This window comes from Corvus hawaiiensis, chromosome 7, assembly GCF_020740725.1.
Source record: "Corvus hawaiiensis isolate bCorHaw1 chromosome 7, bCorHaw1.pri.cur, whole genome shotgun sequence".
NCBI classification, from domain to species: Eukaryota; Metazoa; Chordata; class Aves; order Passeriformes; family Corvidae; genus Corvus; species Corvus hawaiiensis.
Window position 1 is genome coordinate 17515795 of NC_063219.1, and position 20706 is coordinate 17536500.

Sequence of the window (20706 nt, forward strand, 5' to 3'; positions counted from 1 at the left end):
CTCAACCACAAACCTGTTTTTTCACTAATTTCACACAGCTATGCCAAATTAAGCAGGAATTTTACAGCTTGGTTAACCATGCAGCCCTTATTCAATTCTGCTCCTTGTGCTGAATGAAACAACTGCACTTGGGGAAAAGAGCTGCTGGTGAGTCATCAAGGACTGCATTTTAACAGGTACGAGTGGAATGGAGGGGAAGGAAAAGATTTCTTAGGCAACCTTTACTCTGCAACTTGCTCCCATTTGATCATTTGAATTCCAATATTCTTTTTAAAAAAGAAAAATTGGGGTTTTTTTAAAACATGGTTTGTTACTTTAAATTCAAACTTCTGAACCAATTGATCAAAGGACCATATGGGAGATACTGTGAAGCAGGAAGCATCCAAGGGCATGCTTCTCCTCTAGAGTACATACAACTAGAATTCCTCAATTTTATCTGTACATGTTATTTTAATAAACAGGATATTTCCAATTCAACAAGTAGTATACAGGAATACATGGGAAAGTAATAGCATTTGAAAATTCTCTGTGCACATACTTATTTGAACTATCTTCATTTACGCTCCATGAGTGCCAAAACCATCTTCATCCTGCTGAAAACTTGACTTGTCCAACTCCTACTTGAACAGATGCATTGTAAGCTTCTGGAAGAAAAAAACCAAAAGAAGAAACACCCCAACCCCTCAAAACTAACAAAACCAGACCCACAGCCTTAGACTCCACAGTTTCCCCGCAGTTATAGCCAAAAGACCTCAGGATAAGAAAGGATAAATATAAGAAGTTTTGGTAGTCTGACACAGAGTCAAATGTTCCTTTAACTAAACAGCATAATGAATAACTTTGGCCCAAAGCAACAAAATATTTAAGAATGTACTTTGAATTATTTTCTTGATTACAGCTATTTTAAGTCTAGATTAATACTGTCATGTCTGCTAGCAGTTGTTAAAGTTACTTGATTTTCTTTGCATTTACTGCTGTACTTCACTTTTCAATGCAATTTGGATCATGAGAGATGTCTTCTATTTTAACAGAATCTGAACCATTATAAATTAACCAGTCAAGTCAGAAAATGCTGGCTCCTTTATTTCCTCCATCATTGTAATTTCCATCTTATAAGGAAGGATTCAGGTAAAAACAAGAGCTATTTCTGTAATACAAGGTTATATACTACTACAAGAACAACCACCAGTTTACAGTTTTTAATGCCTAGATAATTTTCAAAACTGTATGTCTGCATATTCAGAAAGGAAAAGGATCATAGAGAGATGAACTAAGTAACAATTAACAAAAAAAAAAAGTTGTCACTGAAAAAAGCTGTCACTGTCCACAGGAACCATGTCTAGTCACGTTTTCAGTCAGTCAGTCAGCTAGCTGAGGGTCATGTCATTACTTAGTTTCTGTAGAAAAAACACAAGTACAAAAATAGTATCAAAAAGCAACATACCTATTTTTATTTTAAAGGACATACTATAAAATATAATCATTACAACAGCATATAAATAAGGCTTTCAATATCTTTAGAAGAATAATGTTGAAGTTTTAGGCATACTTCTCTAACTTTTAAAGAAGTGCCTCTTTCTCTGAGCAATGTGTAAAAGCCAGCATTTTTTCTGCAGTATACTGTTGATACAAATACACCTATTTTTTCAAAGTATATCACAACTATGATACAATTACTTTTTAAAAACATTTTTGCAGAGCAGTAAATCATTAAAATGTATACATATCAACATCAGGATTTTAAAAAAGGTCTAAATAAAAAAAAAGAATGCAAATCAAGTCAGTGATGTGGACTTTTTCCAGACAAGAATAACAAGACAATAAAAACCAAGTATTTTATGGCAGAATAAGTGTTTTTTTCAACTTAGTAAGTAATTAAATAATTATTTAAAACACCCAACTTTTTTCAGGGAAAAAATGCAATGAATCCATTTGCTGTGGGTTGAAGTCAATCAGCAATGACCATTAAAAGCCACAGAACCTAGCTCCAAGTAGCTGTGTCTGGCATTTCCAACACAAGAAGCTCTGCTTTCTAAGGACTATCTGAATGCTTTGTGAAAGATGCTTGGGGTGAGCTTGCCTTTTTTGTTTTGTTTGCTTGTGGCTCTCGTTTTTAGTGGTTTGCATTTTTCTTTCCAAGGGCGGGGCTGGTATTTAAACAGAACTACTAGGCAGCAATGAAGAGATTGATTGATTGGTATTTCACAATGCATTCTTCTGACAGATAGCAAATTCTTTCCTTCCTCTCCTATTTTAGAATGACACAATTTGTGTAACTGGCATCAGACACTGCAGTGAGGTTTCCACAAAATACTCAAAATAATGCAAAGCCCTGAGTGGAGAGCACAAGCTGGTCAAGAGCAAGATCATTAAGACAGGTCTGCTTTTAGCAACTGCCTAGAAGTATGCAGTGTCATTGTCTTCTCAAGCCTAATCTGATTTAAAGCAAGATAGTTTGAAGTGATTATTTCAGCCATTAATACTTACTTAGCATAAGAGGGGATAATCTCACCCCCCAAAAACTTACATTAGGACTTAAAGTGGTTAAAAGAACCTTACTGGCCTGTACTTCCATCTTTTCTCTGCTACTTTTAACTACTCACATAAACAACTGAATTCTCATTGACTTCTAGGAGAACCAGAGCCTGTAAAACTCATTAGGTGGATTAGTTTAGAATATTAATAGACCTGTATTCAAATTTGCCTGATAAAACAAAGTTTGTTGCAAGGTAAGAAAGTTCTTAGAGTCAGAAGTTTGCATTGCAAAAGCATTATGAGTAGTATACTGTTACCACAAAACCTTTTTTAAGAAACAATTTTGTAAATTGTATTTTAAAAAGATTATTTACATAAAAAGGTGTTGGGGCAAAACTTCAAATGTGTTGAAAAAAATTAATATTTTACTTAATTATTCCATTGAATTACATTTATTTTCATATAGATTCTAGAATTCACAGGTCTTATAATGGATTTTAATCAGAGAACCTTGTATAGAAAAGACTATTTCAGAAATCCAGTCACCTTGTTAGAGACAAAAGGCAAGCAATACAACAGCACTTTAGAAAGGATTTTATTAAGAGGCAATGATTTCCTTAAGTGAAAACTCACAGAAGTTTTGGCTAGAAAGATTATTTCCTACAGCTAAAATTCAATGAAGAAAGTTAATATTCTCAATCTTAAAAAAAATCCACAACTATTTCAGAGGTAGAGAGAATTGCACCTCCTTTCACATGCACAATTTAACACTTTAACTGAAAGCAAAATACAAGCCTCCAAATTACTGTAAAGCTTGTCAGTCATTCCAGTGCAAAATCAGGCAGTGGTAAAATCACTTACATGGGAAATGTAAGTGATTCTCTTTTGAAAGGGAATCTTCCCTTTTAGGTACCACTTCATTTGAACTTGAGAAACAACCAAAGGACAAATGAACAAGTAATTGTCTGTCTATCCTGAAAAGAGACAGATGCCAAGACAACCTGCTAAGAGACAAGGAATCAGGAATTTGGTGTACAAAAAAAGTAGGGATAAATAATTTTTCTAATTTGGGATGCATGTAGTATTTACACTTCTCTAGTAAAAAGTACACAAGGCAGACCTGGTATTGTATTGCACTTCACAGTTATTCCTGTAGGGACCCAGAGGCTGGGATTTTATTGCTGAGAGCAAAAGTCACATTATAAACAAAGAAAACTTTTACAAAGATAAGAGCATGGGTACAAGTTACTTAAAATTGCAATCGCCAGAGCTGATGATTAAGAAGAAAGTTTCTATATAGTTTTAGCTATAATTCCATGCAGAAAAAAGAATGCCCAGAAATCCAAGTTTTTAAAACAAAAGTTGTGTATAAAAACTAAGGCCAGGTTTAGTATCTGCTGCTTATCAGAAGAGCAACATGGAGGTCCTTAGGAGAAAAAGAACACTTCGGGCAAGAGCTTTTTTTGGTCTTTGCAACTCTTGGGTCACAAAGGATCTATACAAAGAAAGGTACAAGGAGTGAAGCTTAGAGGGAAAACACTGATGCAAAGACAGTCATGTGGTATTTTCTGAATTAGTTAAACCAAAACTTCATGTACCCTAAGAAGATAGTATGGTACTGGAAATATCTGGAAGCTATAGTAATATTTTAGAGTTATTTTGTAGAAAACAGGGCTTAGCCTTTTCTCCCCCAAGTATATTCTCCTTTGGCAACAGTCCTAATGCTGAAAGAAATAAAAATAATTTAAAAATGTGATGAAATTCAATATAACTTGAGGCAAAGCAATGTTTTAAAAGAACACTTGAATTTTGGTCCCTGAAGTCAGTAAAAAATAAAACCTCTCTAGGAGTTTAGCCAGCTTTCACAGGCCATAAGCATCAAACAGTAAGTTCTCAAACTAATTATCTTAAACATGTATCTCAATTCCTTCACCACAGGCTCTGCTCTATTTTCCCCACTATCACATATTCCAGCTACACCTGATTTCTGAGGACACAGATGATCCAGATATCCCAAAGCTTCGCTTTCACCTGACAACCTTACCTGTCCCCCCACCACTTTTTTTTTTAATTTACCCCTTCACTCCTCTGCCCTTCAAGGGCTCAACTCTTCATCTTTATCCAATGCCACGGAGGGCATGTGATTGTAATGAAAAAAAAGACACACACAAGCTTATGTCTGTTTCATTGTTTATTTTTGCATACTCTTTTCAATGTCAACTGATCCTCTCATGTACAAAAATGATATTTCTATGAACACCCAGATTAATTTTTATCAACTGGTTCATATTTTTTTCAAGAATTATAAAATTTGATTGTTGCTAAAATAAAGTGCACATATAAGTGCATACACACACCTATATATATATACATGTATGTGTATACACACCCAGATATCTCAAGAATTCTATTTCAATTTGCTAACTAAGAATAGATTTAAAGTTTATCATTATATGTTTGTATCTAACTTCAAAATCTTTGCCTCTCACTATTTCAGGTAGCTGGACCTCAGGGTAAGAAGGAGCTCAGGCTGGGTAGGGAGTACTCACCTGCTCAGTAAGTTCTCTGGCGCTTGTTGGGCTCCTCCGAGGGCGAGTCTGCCAACCTCACTTTCAGCCTCACCCCGTTCACAATCTTGCCATGCAATGCAGTTATGGCCTCGCTGGCACTTGCTCTGTCTGCAAATTTTGCATAGCCCACGTTTTTTCCAGCAACAAGATAAACATTTATCAATTGTCCAAAACGACTGGGGGGGAAAAAGAACAGAAAATTTACAGATTTTCCTGCAACATTTCCAATCTGATGTATGATTTATTAACTGTGAAAACAGTGTTCTTATATCTATGCTCTCAATTTGCATATTCCCTTCCCTTGAATTATGGGCAGAAACACAAACGAACACCAGAAGTTCACAGGTAATGTTTTCTATGAAATATTACGATAGAACCATAAACATCAGCGATTCCTCTCTTATTCAAAAGAATATGTAATGCCAATAAATACTACAGTCCCCAAACACCCCACAAAAACAAAACAAGAAAAAAATCCAAACCAACCAAAAGTAAGACATACACACCCAAGCCAGCAGATAATTTAGAACCTAAACCTGCATCTCACTTAAATGAACTTGCTCAGTTGCGATTCTTTTCAAAAAAGGTCTCACCAAAATGACTGAGAAAACAAGCACTACAGCTTCAGGGAAAAATAGAGATTTTCAAGTACTCAGGAGATTCCTAGACAGATTCTTAAATATTTTTTTTAAATAGTCTGCTTGCTTCTTACGGAAGTTATACTGAAGTGTCAAGACTCGAGTGCAGGGCCTTTTCCTCCTCCAGCATCTGATTAAGAAAATCCACTATATCAAATAGGTACAATTTTAAATTTCACACACATTTTCCTCTCCTGGTGCTTTGAAAATATTTTGGCTTTCCAAAGATTTATTGCAAATTCAAACCATCAGAAAAGGGAAACACCTCTCTCTTCAAGAGTATACTACAAATAAATACTATAAAATACTGGAGAACTGTTAACTATTGATTTTTTTAAAGATGGCAAAAATTGTCTCAAGTCTTTGCTCCACACAGGGAGATAGAAAGAATGATTAAAATAGTGTTAGTAGGATGCAAACCATTATAATGTATCAGAAAAACAACACCCTATACTTGCTCCCCCTAAGTTACTGTGGAAATTTATCAAAATAGTTAAATGCCTTACAGAAATATGTAAAAGAAAATGAAAAATGAACTAGGAAATAGTAACTGCAAGTACTACATTTTTTGGTTAAAAATCAACATTAGAAGACTAGACATTTGACTTCAGATTAAGTTAATTGATAACAACGCTGCTACACTGACGACATTGCATCTATGGTTCAACGTGAATCCCATTACACACTTCTTTCAAAAAGCAGCTGTTACCTACTGTTCACTTATGACTTACTGGTCACTGTCTACTGCCCTTTCTGAAAAGAGTTTTAAGGCCCTCTTTTTTATTTTCAGTGTTTACTTTAAATATTTCCTAGTTTGATTTCTTTTTGTTAGGGAACACTTACTTGTAAATAGAGTCTTACCAGAACACATCCTCCAGTACATTTACGGGTAAAGGATGGGGATGAAAAAGTATGAAAAGCCTTTCCTTCACAGAAGTGTCAGGTGGAACTTTTTTTTTGGGTGGTGGAAGTATGGCATCTGTTTGGGGCTGCAGCAATTGTGGGCCAGAAGTTCCTCCAAATGCTTGCTGAAACAGAAAAACGCCAAGTGTAAGTTAACTGGTGGGGGGGGGGCACAGGAAGTAATTTTACCTTTCTTACCATTTTTGTTCCATCACAGGACATAAATAGGCCTTGTGAGTGCTAATCTTTATTTTATTTATTTATTATTATTTATTATCTTACTTTATTTACTTTGGTTATTTCATTAGATTGGACAATAAATTCAAGTAAGGTCAGACACCTTTTCAGGGAATAAAATGCACTAACCAACCAGAGGTACATCTTAAAAATGCAGCATGTAGAACAGTTTATAGAAGCAAGTGAGCAGCGTTCTTTATTGGCATATGTGAAGTTTCTTACAACAATTCAGAAGAACACCAACACCATCCATGACGTGAACTTACAGGAGGCGTCCTGTACTGCTGAACGATCGCGCTGTTACTGCGCAGCGCTGACGACACCTGCGCTGTTACCAGCTGTGTTGCCATTTTCCTGATAAGGCTGCAAGCAGAAGTGATAATAAACTACTTCAAAGAAAGAGCTAAGTTATGGAAATCTTAAATTTAGCAAGAGAAAGTAAGTTTTAATACACATCAGAGTATCTCTAGAAATCTGTTATGTCATGTACATGATGAAAATCAAGACAGGCTTTCATGACAGCCTACAGAGAGATCTGAAAGCCTGCATGCTAGCTGCAACTCACTGAAGACATTCATTCATTACCACTTACAGATACACAAAACTACTCTCTGGGCTTTTTAACACTCTAGGGGAAAAAAAGATTGACTTGTCTCTACAAGAGTCCACTACATTTTCTGAGAGATGACTAAAAAGCAAAAGGGACAGAAAAACTTCACCCGTTTCGGAAAAGAGCACAGAGATTCAGTTCAGAAACCAAAATATTATCAGAGAGTTTACTTCCAGTCCTCATTTTCCAGTGATTTTTCTTTGTTCTGATGCAGAGTAAGAAAAAGCAGTTGCTTTTTGCATAAATACACAGCCTGTGTTGTTAGACCATCTAGGAATTACTGGAGAATGAAGGTTGCAATGAACATCGGTTTCAGTTCAGATCAGGCACGTACTTCTGAAGTGAATCTCTCCACTGTCCCTCCTTACTGTCTTCATCTCCCAGAACAGGTTTGACATGAACTAGACTCCTTTAGGATGAAACTAAGGCAAAAAATTCACTGCAGGAGAGTACCTAAGCTGCTCCAACTTGTACTGGGCATTCAAAACATAGGAAGAAGTTAGAAATGATCAAACACCTGAGAATTCCCCATACTGTACCAATATCAGATCCTCAGCACCCAAATGCTTTACTCTACATATGTGCTTCACAAAGCTACTGCTTGCACTCCTGCAAACACAGCCAAGAGACAAAGTACCTAAGTCTGGTTCTAATTCAAAAACCTCATCAAAAGTACATTCCAGCCTTGTTACATGTTACAGATATATTGACAGATTCTTGCCAAATTCAAGATTTTTCCATAGCATCTTAAAAATATGTGTTTTAATCTTTATCAAAGACTACCAAGTTTCAAAAGGCTTATTCTAAACCACTCAAAAAAAAAAAAAAAACCCCAAACCAAAGAGTTTCAGAAAATACTATCTGCAAGCATGGCACAAGCTCACAGTGACACTGATGTTACGTCTTCTCTTAAAAATGTGTTTATTTTATATTTTGCTCTCCAGAACACAACTTACAACTCTGTAGGTTGTACTTACTCTGAGCTATCATTCCCATCTTCTAGGAAAATGACAGTTAGTCGATTTCCAGGAGGATACTCAAACCCGTGTAGTTTGTACTTGGCATATATAGCTGAGGCAGCAGTGCTGTACTGAATCACAGCGTACCCTGCAAACACAGTGCACACAGTGTCACCAGGAGACAGGTAAATCCTCAGGACAAACTACCCTCATGTAAGCAATTCGTTTAAACAGCTCATCAGGCATGGATGACACAAAATTCTTAAGTCTTTTTAGCATACATCATTACTACTTCATCAGTTTTATTCGTGAAGGAAACTTCGATGAAGTTAACTAGCGACAGATGAGCTGTATTTATGCTAACTTGAAAAGCTGGCAGTAAAACCACACAAGTGAAAACATGACTTCCTCACTACTCCAGAATTAGTAACAAAAGGATACATAATTTTATTTAAAAATGCAATTATCCCATCAACAGTGAATTTCAACTTTCATTTTACTTGTGTCAACTTCTACACACACACATTTCAGAATGAAAATTCAAAAGATCTGCTTAGAGAACATTTTACTTTAATAATTTCTGACAACTTTTTCTTCATTTATTCTGCCTCAAACTATTAATTCAACCAAAACCCACTTATCATTACTTTGACTCTAACCCTCTTGAGTTTTTATTATCTGAAAGTAAAGGCATAATCCCTTAAGGGCTACCTGTAAACAGGGGTTCAAACAAAACTGAATTCTTGAGTTTATGCAGTGATAGCAGCAACCACTGCTTGTTTCCAACAAAACTGTATTTTGCAATACAAATTAAGTGAAGTACAATTACAAGGGATTCCGTTCAGAGAAAAAAAGACAAAAACCTTTTGTTCTTTTACTTACCACTGTTGGTATGAGGGTCTCGCTGAACATCACAATATTCCAATCCTGGAACTAAATCAAAGAGGGCAAACAGCTGCTCTTGAATAAAGGGGAGCCGTGATACCACTGACAGGCGTTTGGAGACTGGTTCTTGAATCCTGGTCTCAGTTTTTTCAAAGCTACAAAATTCTGGCTGCATACCTCAAGAATCAACAAAACAATCTGAGTCATCACACCAGCATGCCTTCATTTCACGCATATGCTGCATTCAACTCTTAAAAGTAATCCAAGTGAATTATATACAATTATATTATATATAAAGGTCCCGTGTTGATTTCACCAGTGCAGGTCACAAAATAATTGGCCAACCAGAGCAAAGCAAGCCGTAAAAATAGAGAGATGAAACACCTGGCTAGTTTCTAACTTCAATACCCAATCTACTATTGAAGTGTTGACCTAAGCCTCCATCAGCTTCCCTTCCTCCAAACCACATTCTTATTTAATGACCATACTGGAGCCTACAAATCATTTTCAGGGTAAAAAGCTGTGACTTACAAAATGGAAGTGTATTTCCTCTTAGATCTTGCCTCATATTATTACTGTAATAATCGTGTTCAAAAGACTCAGATGACTTATTTTTAGGTTCAGCCAAAATGGCCCTGTAGCCTGAAAGAAACAACCACACACATAAAACCACCTCAGCACATCTCAGTTATCTGACCAGGCCCACACTCTCCCAAGTCCCATATTTAGAACATTACTCAGAAAACCCAGTAAGTGCTGGCTTTAGAGGAATAACTAAACTATAACTCTTGAAGTCTGCCATAACAATTTTGTGAAAGTTAACAGCTTTGAAACGGAGTTACTCCTACTCACAAGTTAAGCATGACAGAGGCTAATTGCCATGAGAGTGACTGAGCACTGGCACAGCTTGCCCAGAAAGCCTATGGAGTCTCCATGTACAGGGATATTCAAAAGTCACCTGGACATGGTCCTGGGCCACCAGTACCCAGGTGACCCTGCCTGACCCAAGTCATTGAGCTAGATGACCTCCAGAGGTCCCTTCCAACGTCAACCATTCTGTGATACTTAGCAGGATTCTGAAATGCTCCAGAAGCCATCACCTGAACTTCTGTGCTAAAACAGTATTTTGTGGATGTTTTACACTGATCTAGGTTTTGCTTTTATGAAATAAAGAGGTTATCAAGCTATCCAACTAATTTCATTTTAGCCTCACAGCAAATAGGAAATAAAATTTGACTGCTAAGTAATCTCAGGCTCATATCCCTATGCACAAATATAATTCCTGTAGAACCACTTATGATATATACAATGCAGAACCACCACATATATTACTGAAAAAAAAAGAAACAAACAAAGCCATAAAAAAAACCCAAAACAAAACAAAAACCTAACAAACAACCACACCCACATCCACACACCAAGTTGTTTCATACTTGTGATTAAGCAACACTGAACAGGGGGTTGGATTGAAAGACTGCTGTTAGGCTTCTGGGGAAACCTTTCTTCTTCTGGATGAGCAAACCCAATTCCCTCTGCCTCTCCTCCGAAGTCTTGCGCTTCCAGCTCCTGACATCTTTTGGCCTTCCATCAGCCTCACTCAAATTCATTAACTTTTGGTACTAGAGCATAAATGACAAACCATAGAATCACAGAATGGTTTGGGTTGGAAGGAAACTTACAGCTTGTTGAGTTCCAACCCCCTGTCTGGGGCAGGGACACCTTCCACTGACCAGGTTCCTCAGAGCCCCATCCAACCTGGCCCTGAACACTTCCAGGGATGGAGCACCCACAACATCTCTGGGCAACCTGTTCCAGTGCCTCACCAAATGGCTGGTAATAAATAAGCATACAAAGTCTTTCACTTTGTAACAGATAAACCATGACACTAAACAAAATCAAGCACCCTTCCCCAAATTTCAGTTAGCTTGGATTTGTTCTTAAATAAATGTTATCACAACAGCATCCCCATGTATCATGAAGTGTATTTTATATAAAAATTAATTTTACATCAAATACATTGGATTAAAACTCCCTATTCCCAAGGACACATGAAAATTCTGTCCTGTGTATGAAGCCTACACTGCAGACCAATAATAATGTATAAAAGAAAATTCTGTATCCATTTCCAAACTCTTCTCACTGATCTTATTTGCAGTTTGTCCCTGAAAAAATGTAATCAGGTGACTGTTCTCACTGAATGTTAACAATGCTATTATTTATTTGCAATAGAACTTTGTCTCAAGATGTTTTTACATCAAGAATAATTTACCTGCAAACAAAACTAAAAATTAAAGGTACATTATCATGATACACACTTATTGCAAAAGAGCCCTTAAAGAATTCACTTAGATTCTTACTTCTATCACACTCTTCAATTGCTCGGGCAGCTTGCGATGGTTTCAAGTACCTGACATAGCCCAAACCTTTACTTTCTCCAGTAGTCTTGTTTTTAATAATGCTGCAATATTCAATGTCTCCATACATCTGGAACGATTAAAAAACATTTTAATTTCCAATATTTGAAAAACCATGAAAAGTTCCATGTGCTAAGTCCTTCTGATAAATTTAGAAAAAGGCATTTTAAAATAACTACAGAAAGTTTAAGTACCTTAAACTTCTCTCGCAGATCCTCCTCCGTGTAGGTTTTCGGTATCATAACAAAGATTCGTGTAAGCTCCTCATCTTCGACATCTCGGTGGCTTCCAGAAGCTCTTGACTGTGCAATAAATACCTAATGAAATAATTACAGAAACACTAATTACTGGCTAAAGGGTCTAAGACATCTATCAACAAGCAAGTAAAATAGTTTAACTGGCTTTGCATTTATTGTTCACATACGCTGACCTTCTTAGCATGGAAAGAAAAGAACATTTATGACCACCTGTGGTAAAAGACCTAAAAATATAATAAACCTCGAATAGTTTCCCGAACCCAACAGGGGCCAGAAGAAGTTCTTACTGGGAATAATGAGGAATGGTGAGAAATACCACTGCTGATTCAGCAGCACTGTCAACATCACCGGGACACATGAGGTAGCAAAGAATGCATTACTGTAACAGGCCTAGTATAGCAGTAGTAAAAACAAATAAGCAAGCAAACAAACAAGAAAGCCTAGCAGCTTAATAAAGCCTTGCTACTGCAGTTCACTACTCAGCTGGGCCAGGTTTACAGGTCTACTGCTCTATGAAGGATCCTAACTTCTCGTATCTGTTACTGTTAAAATATTTTTTAGTTATTGAAACAAATTTCATCTCAGAAATGCACACCAAAAGACAATCAAGAAAAAAAAGCTCAAATAAATCACAAACAAAAACAAAACAAAAACCCAAAAAAAACCCCAAAAAACCAACAAAGCAGTCAAGTAAGAAAGACACAACTTTCAAAACAAGCCTCTTATGCAAAAGTAGCAACTGATTTCACAGAGCTCTTATTTTTTTAATAGCCATGAAAGGGAATGAGGAAAGCAACTTTGATCTTTTGTCTTCTGATGGCAAGTTCTTGAAAAAACATTTTACTGACTCAGTGGCATTTTCAAATTAAACACATGGCACCTTCTTTCACTCTTCAAACTCATTCATATTTTCTTAGTACTTGGCGAATAGGAAAACCAATCAGGAAACTGAAAGCTGACAGAACAGTTCCATAAATTAAAAAAAAAAAAAAGTTTTGTAAAGTGTTCACAAGCTACAAAACCAATATAAAACATACTTGCACAGACAGTTCTATACAGTCCTATTTATTCACATCTATCGTGCTTGTTTTCCGCAGGCCTGCTACAGCTGAGGCCACCGGTGGGAACTCAGGGCGCGGACGGGCCCCGGCGCTCCCCACGAGAGCCGCGGGTGGATGTGACCGGGAGGGGCCGGCGAGGCTCCCGCTCCCCCGGGCCGGCTCCCGCTCCCCCGGGCCGGCTCCCGCTCCCCCGGGCCGGCTCCCGCTCCCCCGGGCCGGCTCCCGCTCCCCCGGGCCGGCTCCCGCTCCCCCGGGCCGGCTCCCGCTCCCCCGGGCCGGCTCCCGCTCCCCCGGGCCGGCTCCCGCTCCCCCGGGCCGGCTCCCGCTCCCCCGGGCCCGCCCCCGCCCGGCCCCCGCTCCCCCGGGCCCGCCCCCGCTCCCCCGGGCCCGCCCCCGCCCGCCCCTACCTTGATGGGCTTGGTGTCGGGGAGCAGGCTGCGGCCGTGCATCTCCTCCATGGCCCGGCAAGCCTGCGAGCTGCGGGCGAACTTGATGAAGGCGATGCCGCGGGACTCGTTGGTTCGCCTGTCCCGCAGGAGCCAGATGTTCTGAATGTCCCCGAAGGGGGAGAAGCGCTCCCGGATCAGCGCCTCGCCGGTGTCCTTGCCCAGCACCACGAAGACGCGGCTGTTGGGCGGCTCGTCCAGGCACTCGGCCGAGAGGCGGACGCCGCTGCCCTCCTCCATGGCGCGGCCCCGAGCACGGCAGGCTTCTCCCGCGGGCCAGCAGGGCAGCGCGGCAGCGCCTTTTCCGCCGGGGACACAGCGCGCCCGCCCCTTCCGCCGCCGCTTCCCCGCGCCCGCCCCCGAGCGGCCGCTCCCGCGCACCCGCAGCCGCCGCACGGATGGAGGTCGGGCGGCGCGCATCCTTCCTGTTACTTCTCACAAGCAAATTAAATATGCAGAAATTCCCCCTCTCTTTCACGTAAACAGATGCAGTTGTCAAGCAGAAGGACGTGATAACATTTGGTATTTTTTCTAAACGGGTTGTGTTGAAAAAAGTAACATGATCTCTATTCAGAAATATTCTCAGTGCCACACTGTTGGAAAAGATGGAAAGCACAAGACAGGACCAAAACTTTGGGGTTTATTTGGCTGTACAACAGGACAAGCTGCAGGATTTTCTTAACTCAGGTCCAAACAAAAATAAAGGCAAAACTAAGAGGTGACATAAATAAGGTACAGTGTTGGAGGGGACATACATGAAAAAAGATTTTTCTTTAGAGGCATGATAGAAAGCCTTACAAGGACTTACTTACAACTGTCAACTTTGCATTACTGCAGATGAATCTCAACTACAGTGCCACAGAAACAAAAATCCTCATTCCCTGTATTAAAACATTGGTACAATTTCCAATACTCAGTACAGCAGGTCAGAAGGTTTACAGCTTTCCCAGAACACTGTAGTGCCAATGGGCAGATTTTAATTTCTTTTTCTGGAGAGCTTTTAGATTTTGTTTGCTGGTCACTACCCTCTACTGGCATCATGGCGTGCTGCAGTTATTTTGCTTGACTTAATACCATCCCCTACTATTACGCTATGACTTTTGGTTTTTCTTGTGCTTTTCACAGAGACAGTCTTGGAGAACAGTGGAACGTGTAAAACGGGAAGTATTCTGTGTGGCTTTCATTGGGTTTATTTCTATTATTTGAATATAAATTATATTATTTGAATCGAGCTATGAATTACAAATACAGTTCTGTGTCCTGTCATTTGGGTTTTTTTCTGGTTACTAAAGTGCTTTAGAATTGTACGACTTTTTTTTTTCTGTGATTTCTAGGAAACGTTTTGTGACATTCACTTTATACTGGAATTTCCTTCAATGTATCATCAGCATATAGTAACTATTTTTTCCCATTAAAATTGTAGTGAACAAATCATACCGATGTTACTACAAGTTTTTAAAAGAAAGCAAAGTGATATATAAATTACATTTAGACAATGGGAAGAGTCAGCTCTGGAGGACAGAAGAGAAATGTGAACATGTCATTACAGGTATTCCAGTAGTCTTCAGTTACAAGAGCAGGCTTCTGTTGAAAGACACAGCTTTTAGCAGGTTTGGAAGGAAACAATAATGTTTTTTTCTACTTCTGTCAAGAGATTCCAGGAAGTGGCTATTGACAACCCTTTTTTTGATGTCCTTCAATGGAGCACAGCCTTGAGAAATTTCATGTCACTCTCATGCTCATTTTAAAAAACGGCATGAATTATATTTGGATCTTCTGGATATTGGAATTACAAAGATATTCACATAGTTTAGAAGCAGTAAGCAGTTGTACATGAAGTGATGCAAAGAACTGCAACTCCCCATGATGCAAAAAGGATTTCTATTTTAGTTATTAAAGTGACACAAAGTATACCTTGTGAATTTTATATTATACATCATTTATGCTCCCATTCTCCTGGATTCTACTGGACTACTTCCCCTTTTCAGACTGTTTAGAGTAATAAAGCATCTCCCCAAATGACAAATTTTTCTCAAGTGGTTTTCCCAATTGCGTTTTGAGGAGTGCTATTCCACTGCCCTTCTGAACAGAGAAACACACTATGCCTGAGAAATGCACTGACATTTCCCCTTCTGATTCTTTTAGGGCATCTTAGGGCATTTCTGTATGTTGTACCCAAGGAAACCAGGTGGAACTGGCTAAAGCCTGCACTGCTGTCTGAGTTGGCATTTTGCATCCCTGCTGACAAAAGGTGCATCATACCTCAGATGCATCAAATGTAAGCTGCCTGTACCTCACTGCAGCATACCTATAAAATTACAAAGGCAGCAAAATCCCATGGCATTGACAAAATCTATTTTCCTATTTTTGCCCTCCCACAAAAGGCTGACACTAATCTATTTCAGGCCAACACATGAGGCTGCAGCCCAGTGTACGCTGTGCTTGTTTAACTCGCCCTGCAGACAGAACAGAGACCCCAGTTTTCTCCTAATATCCATCAATGCACACCAGGCCAGGCTTCTGAACCAGTTTTTATCCTGACAGCATGTCCAAAGCCCGTGCAAGTTACACAACAGTCAAATCAATGTAATCATCTTTGTCACATTTCATCTTTACACGGATTTTGGGTTCCACAGTTCTTTACAATTAAACTGCTACAGTAAATTGTTCACTATGTATTTCATGCAATGGAGACAACTACAGATTTACTTTCTTCAGTCTTGCCTGCTGTTTGAGAGACTGTCAATATGCAGATTTCTGATGTAATCAAATCCTATGCATAAAATCCCAGCAAATAAGCTAAAGATGCCGCAAGACTATCAAGGGCCTAGTTTATACCTAGACTTACAGAAACACTAAGTTGTTTTTAGTGTTTACATACAGAACATACATACACACACAGTAGCCATTTTGTAGTAAACATTGGTGTGCGTGCTCAAACCAAACCTTACCACAGTGAGATGGTAAGAATTACTTGCATACAATTATTTCGCACCCAAGGTCTTCGCTTGAGAGCTGGGGGTACGCGCCGGGCTGGCCTCCAGCAGCTCATGCGATTTCTTTGTGCAAGTGGAGTGTTTGTGCCAGCGCTGCAAAACCGCAAATGCAGCTCGGGCTCGGGGCAGCACCGCCGGGGGCGGCTCAGCGGCAGCCCCGGGGCGGCGAGGGGACTCCGGGACCGCCACCGGCCCCGTGACAGCGGCGGCTCAGCCCGAGGGGCTGCGCCCGCCGCCGCCTGTGAAACCTCTTTGCGTCACAGCTCCGGCAGCGCGCTCGGAAACGCTTACACAGCCTTGCCCTCGCCCAAGCTACCTGTATGGAAAGAGCTCGGCTTCTTTAGAGGTGCGAGCAGCTCGGGCACGACTCCCCTAGACCGTGTTCTCCGACCTCCCCGCCTTCCGCCCCCTCGCCCCGCAGCCCACTCGCCGCGGGCTCTGCAGCCGGGCGCCCTCCGCAAGTCGGGCGGGGCACGGTGCGGCGGGCCCAGAGCGGCCCTTCCCGGCCGCCGCGCACCGCCCAGGGCCGGGCTAGCTCCCGGCTCCCTCCTCCGGCTCCCTCCTCCGGCTCCCTCCTCCGGCCCCCGAGCGCCGGGGGCTGCTGCCGGGGGCTGCGCCCCCCGCCCCGGCTGCCCGCACGCCTGCGCGCCGCCCCCGCTGCCCTATTGCCGATGTGGGCTGGCGGCGGCGCGGTTTCTCAATGGAGCGCTCGTCCTCCTGCGGCAGCATCCCTGCGCGGCGGGGAGAGCCGGAGAACTGAATGAAACCACGCCGAGCGCGGGGGCAAGCACGGGGACCCAGCACGGGAACCCAGCACGGGAACCCGCGGCGGCGAGAGAACTGCTGCTCAGCCTGCAACAGCGCGGGCACCGAGACTGGGAGTCGAAACCCTTTGTCCGTGGCTTCCTAAGCAGTCTCCGAGCTGCACAAGCCGAAGCATCTGCACGGAGTCCCCGAGGGTGACCCCTACTGCCGCGAGAGACGCGGCGGTCCCCCGGGACACACACATAGCCCTTCCTCCTCGCTTCACACCCGCGCACCAGCCTGCGCTATCGACACGTGTCCAAAAAGTCCTCCCTCTCCTTGCAAGCACTGCCCGCACCCCGCGCCGTAAGGGGCTGCTGCAGGGGGAGGGTCCCCGGCAGGTCGGAATCTCGTCTGGTTGAAGGTTTGCCCGTGTGTTTTCCCAGCCACCCGAACTCCCATTCATGAATTTCTGAAGCCGCCTTCATTCAGGCTTTGGTGAGCGCATTAAAAACATTTTCACGTGTTAAGATCCATGACTGTTTTTTCAATCGCTTATGCGTAGGCATTGATTTAGCAATGAAAAGTGCTCCACGTGCGCATAAAAATAACCCTTGTCCGTCTGCCGGCTGTTGGTGCAGTCGGTTTCCGTCTGGCAGCCAGTGATGCCCGAGCGGACACCCAGGAGCGCCTGGGCGCGCCCGCTCCCGCCGAGCTGCCCCGGGGGATAGCGGCTTGCGGCAGAAAGCCCTGGGCGGCTCCGGGCGGGCAGAGCCCACTGTGCCCCTCACACCCCGCGGGAGCCGTGCTCGCCGGGCAGAGTCGGGGCTCCGCAGCGGTGAGGCTGTACGCAAATCAACTCAGTGATTCAAGAAACGGAATTCACTCAGGATTCTTGGAAGGGCTCCGTTTTCCTGCCTGTCTCCTGAAGTACTGAAGCAGCTCAGATAATGGTATAAATGAGAGCTCTTTAACGGGAGCGCTCCCATTACCTCCCGCCGCCTCTCCGGCGGACCGCGGGCGGGAGCCGCGGCGGGGTTCGTCCCTTCCCCGAACGTGGATCACAGACAAAAGGCCCCTCCCTTTCCCCCCGCACACTCCCCCGATGTTGTTGAATGAAGCTCCCTAGCACAGCTCCCCACTGCCGGGGGTCCTCCCGCCGGGGACCCTGCGCGCCCCGCCCGCCCTGCCGAGGCGGCTGCTGCCGGGCGGGCGGCAGTGCTCCCCCCCGCAGCGGGGCTTGCCAGCGCTCCCGGCCAGCTCTCCCTCCTACCCGCCTGCCCCCCCGCTCGGCTCACGCGTCCTCCCCTCCCTCCTTCTCAGTGGTCTGCCGGCTGGCTTACGCAGGAGCCGCCGCCAGCACTGACAGCACTTGGCAGAAGGGGTTTGCCCGAGCGCTCCCAGAGCATCTCCAGAGGCGCGGCGGCACCGCCTGCCCGACTCACCAGGGGAGCGAGCGGCCCAGAACCGGGAACCGAGGCCAGAGCTGGAGAAAGGCTGAAAACCTGGAAGCACAAAAAAATACCTAAAAAATACGAATACTACTACTACTAATAATAAAGAGTGGTGGGCAGGAAAAGGAGGTCGCGAGGGAAAGCAGAAGGCGAGAAGGAGGCGCGCCGCTGAGGAGGGGCCTGGGCAAGGGGCAGAAGCGGCCCCTCGCCGGGGCTGCCGGCATCCCCCGTGCTCCGGGGCGGCCGTCGGGGCGGCAGCAGCAGCACGTGGCGGCGGCGGGGCATGGCCAGCGAGGGAGCTCCCGAGGCCTGAGCCGCCCCCGCCGCCGGCACCATGGCAGCCGCCGGCGATGCCGGCCTCGACGTGGCGGCGGTGGAAAGTTTCCTAGAGAGGCACCCGGAGCTGGTGGAGAAGTGGCTGCAGAGGAAGAACTCGCTCCCTAAAGCGCCTGCCGTCCCCGCCGCCCCCGCTGCCGGCCCGTCGGAGGAGCGGCGGAGCAGCGACGGCCCCGCCGGGAGCTGGGGGAGCGCGGGCGGTCCCGGCGGTCCCGGCCCCGGTCCCAGTCCTGGGGGGCTGCAGCGCCGAGCGTCCCAGAAGGAGCTGCGGAAGAGCTTCGCCCGCTCCAAGGCTATCCACGTCAACCTCACCTACGACGAGCATGTGCACGCCCGAGCGCAGGAGCCGCTGAGCAGCGTGCGGCGGCGGGCGCTGCTGCGGAAAGCCAGCTCCTTGCCCCCCACCACCGCCCACATCCTCAGCGCCCTGCTGGAGTCCCGCGTCAGCCTGCCCCAGTACCCCCCCACCGCCCTGGACTACAAGCGCTACCTCAAGGAGCACAACGAGCGCCAGTTCTTCCTGGAACTGGTCAAGGACATCTCCAATGACCTGGACCTCACCAGCCTCAGCTACAAGATTCTCATCTTCGTCTGCCTCATGGTGGACGCGGACCGGGGATCCCTCTTCCTCGTAGAGGGAACCTCCGCCGGCAAAAAGACCCTGGTCTCCAAGTTCTTCGATGTGCACGCCGGCACCCCGCTGCTGCCCTGCGGCTCCACCGAGGACAGCAACGAGGTGCAGGTGCCCTGGGGCAAGGGCATCATCGGCTACGTGGCGGAGCACGGAGAGACGGTCAACATTCCCGACGCCTACCAGGTAGGAGCCGGGCAGGCTCCCCCGGCCCGCGGCGGCGGAGGAGCCCCCGCCATCGCCTGGCCCTGCCTCCCCCCGGGGCGTCCCTCCTGCCGCCAGCCTCCCCCGCCGTGTCCCGGCGGGGAATGCCGCGGGTCTGCGCGGGGCGAGTGCCGACGGGACGCCGGGAAAGCGGGAGGGGAGGCCCCGCCTGGGTGGTCCATGGGGCTAAAGGGGCCCTACAATCGGCGCAGCAGTGCTCTGGATTTCACAGGAGCGATAGGAGGCTTCTTGTGTTTCCAAAGCATGTTTTGGAACCGGCTGAAAAAAAGTTTCAAAAAAATGCTTGTGACAGTCCCAATTATAATGTTCTTAAATTTCTGTCTCAATGTTCCCTGGCTGTCCGCTGCTGAAAAAAATCTCACTGCTTTCAAAAGAGCATATATTTTCACCTTTGCATACCCACTCACCCCACATGGTATATGTTTTCAAACCTATTCCTAGCAGTGATAATAGCCAGCGTCCTGCTCTTCTCCAACAATTACTTTGCCTACCTTTTAATTCTTTAGAGGCTTCAGTGTGAATTGTGAAAATGTAGTTCTGGCTTCAAGGCAGACATTGACCCCTGGCTTCAGCAGGGACAGACGAGCCTTTGCCCGAATGTGTCAATGTAGACCAGAGCCTTCAGTTTGCTGGCTTGAAATTTACCTCTCTTTCCGGGAGTCTGTTTCTAGTGTTTTTTTCTGTAAGACACTGTCAGCAATTGGGCGTTCTTGAGAAAATGAAGAATCACAAAATGACACGTTTTCTCAGTTAGGATATTGGAGAGCTTTAGAAAGGTGGGAGATGTAGGTCTTGAAGAATTTTAGTAGTAATCATTGCCCAGTGCCTTATTTTACTCTACAATAATAACTAAAACAATAAACAT

The 20706-nt window shown here is 44.0% G+C and overlaps 2 protein-coding genes across 3 annotated transcripts in view; one reads left to right on the forward strand and one right to left on the reverse strand.

Moving 5' to 3' along the window:
• Nucleotides 1–1062: 1062 nt before the first annotated feature.
• RBM45 (RNA binding motif protein 45) lies at nucleotides 1063–13775 on the reverse strand. 2 transcript variants are annotated; one of them, XM_048309487.1, is made up of 10 exons: nucleotides 13417–13775; nucleotides 11886–12008; nucleotides 11635–11761; nucleotides 9809–9919; nucleotides 9275–9454; nucleotides 8411–8540; nucleotides 7090–7186; nucleotides 6545–6711; nucleotides 5025–5221; nucleotides 1063–1397 (listed from the first exon to the last, which is right to left on the reverse strand). In XM_048309487.1, exons 1-9 carry the CDS (start codon nucleotides 13693–13695, stop codon nucleotides 5029–5031), a joined length of 1407 nt encoding a protein of 468 aa, XP_048165444.1. In that variant the 5' UTR covers nucleotides 13696–13775; the 3' UTR covers nucleotides 1063–1397; nucleotides 5025–5028. The 2 variants fall into 2 exon arrangements, with proteins under 2 accessions (XP_048165444.1, XP_048165445.1); XM_048309488.1 differs by lacking the exon at nucleotides 1063–1397 and adding an exon at nucleotides 1424–4199.
• A 4707-nt stretch (nucleotides 13776–18482) lies between these two features.
• Nucleotides 18483–20706, forward strand: part of PDE11A (phosphodiesterase 11A) — a 118399-nt gene continuing 116175 nt past the window's right edge. The window contains exon 1 of the mRNA XM_048309402.1: nucleotides 18483–19802. Coding sequence (XP_048165359.1) covers nucleotides 18984–19802 — 819 coding nt within the window. The 5' untranslated portion in view covers nucleotides 18483–18983. The remainder of the gene's footprint in view (nucleotides 19803–20706) is intronic.

Bases quoted from the DNA above. Each gene is read 5' to 3' on its own strand.
- RBM45 (XM_048309487.1), bottom strand. From the start codon at position 13,695: ATGGAGGAGGGCAGCGGCGTCCGCCTCTCGGCCGAGTGCCTGGACGAG. The intron at 7,187-8,410 runs GTAAGTACAACC...TTCTGCTTGCAG, and splicing joins GATGGGAATGATAGCTCAGA to CCTTATCAGGAAAATGGCAA. The intron at 6,712-7,089 runs GTAAGTTCACGT...TTTCTGTTTCAG, and splicing joins AGCAGTACAGGACGCCTCCT to CAAGCATTTGGAGGAACTTC.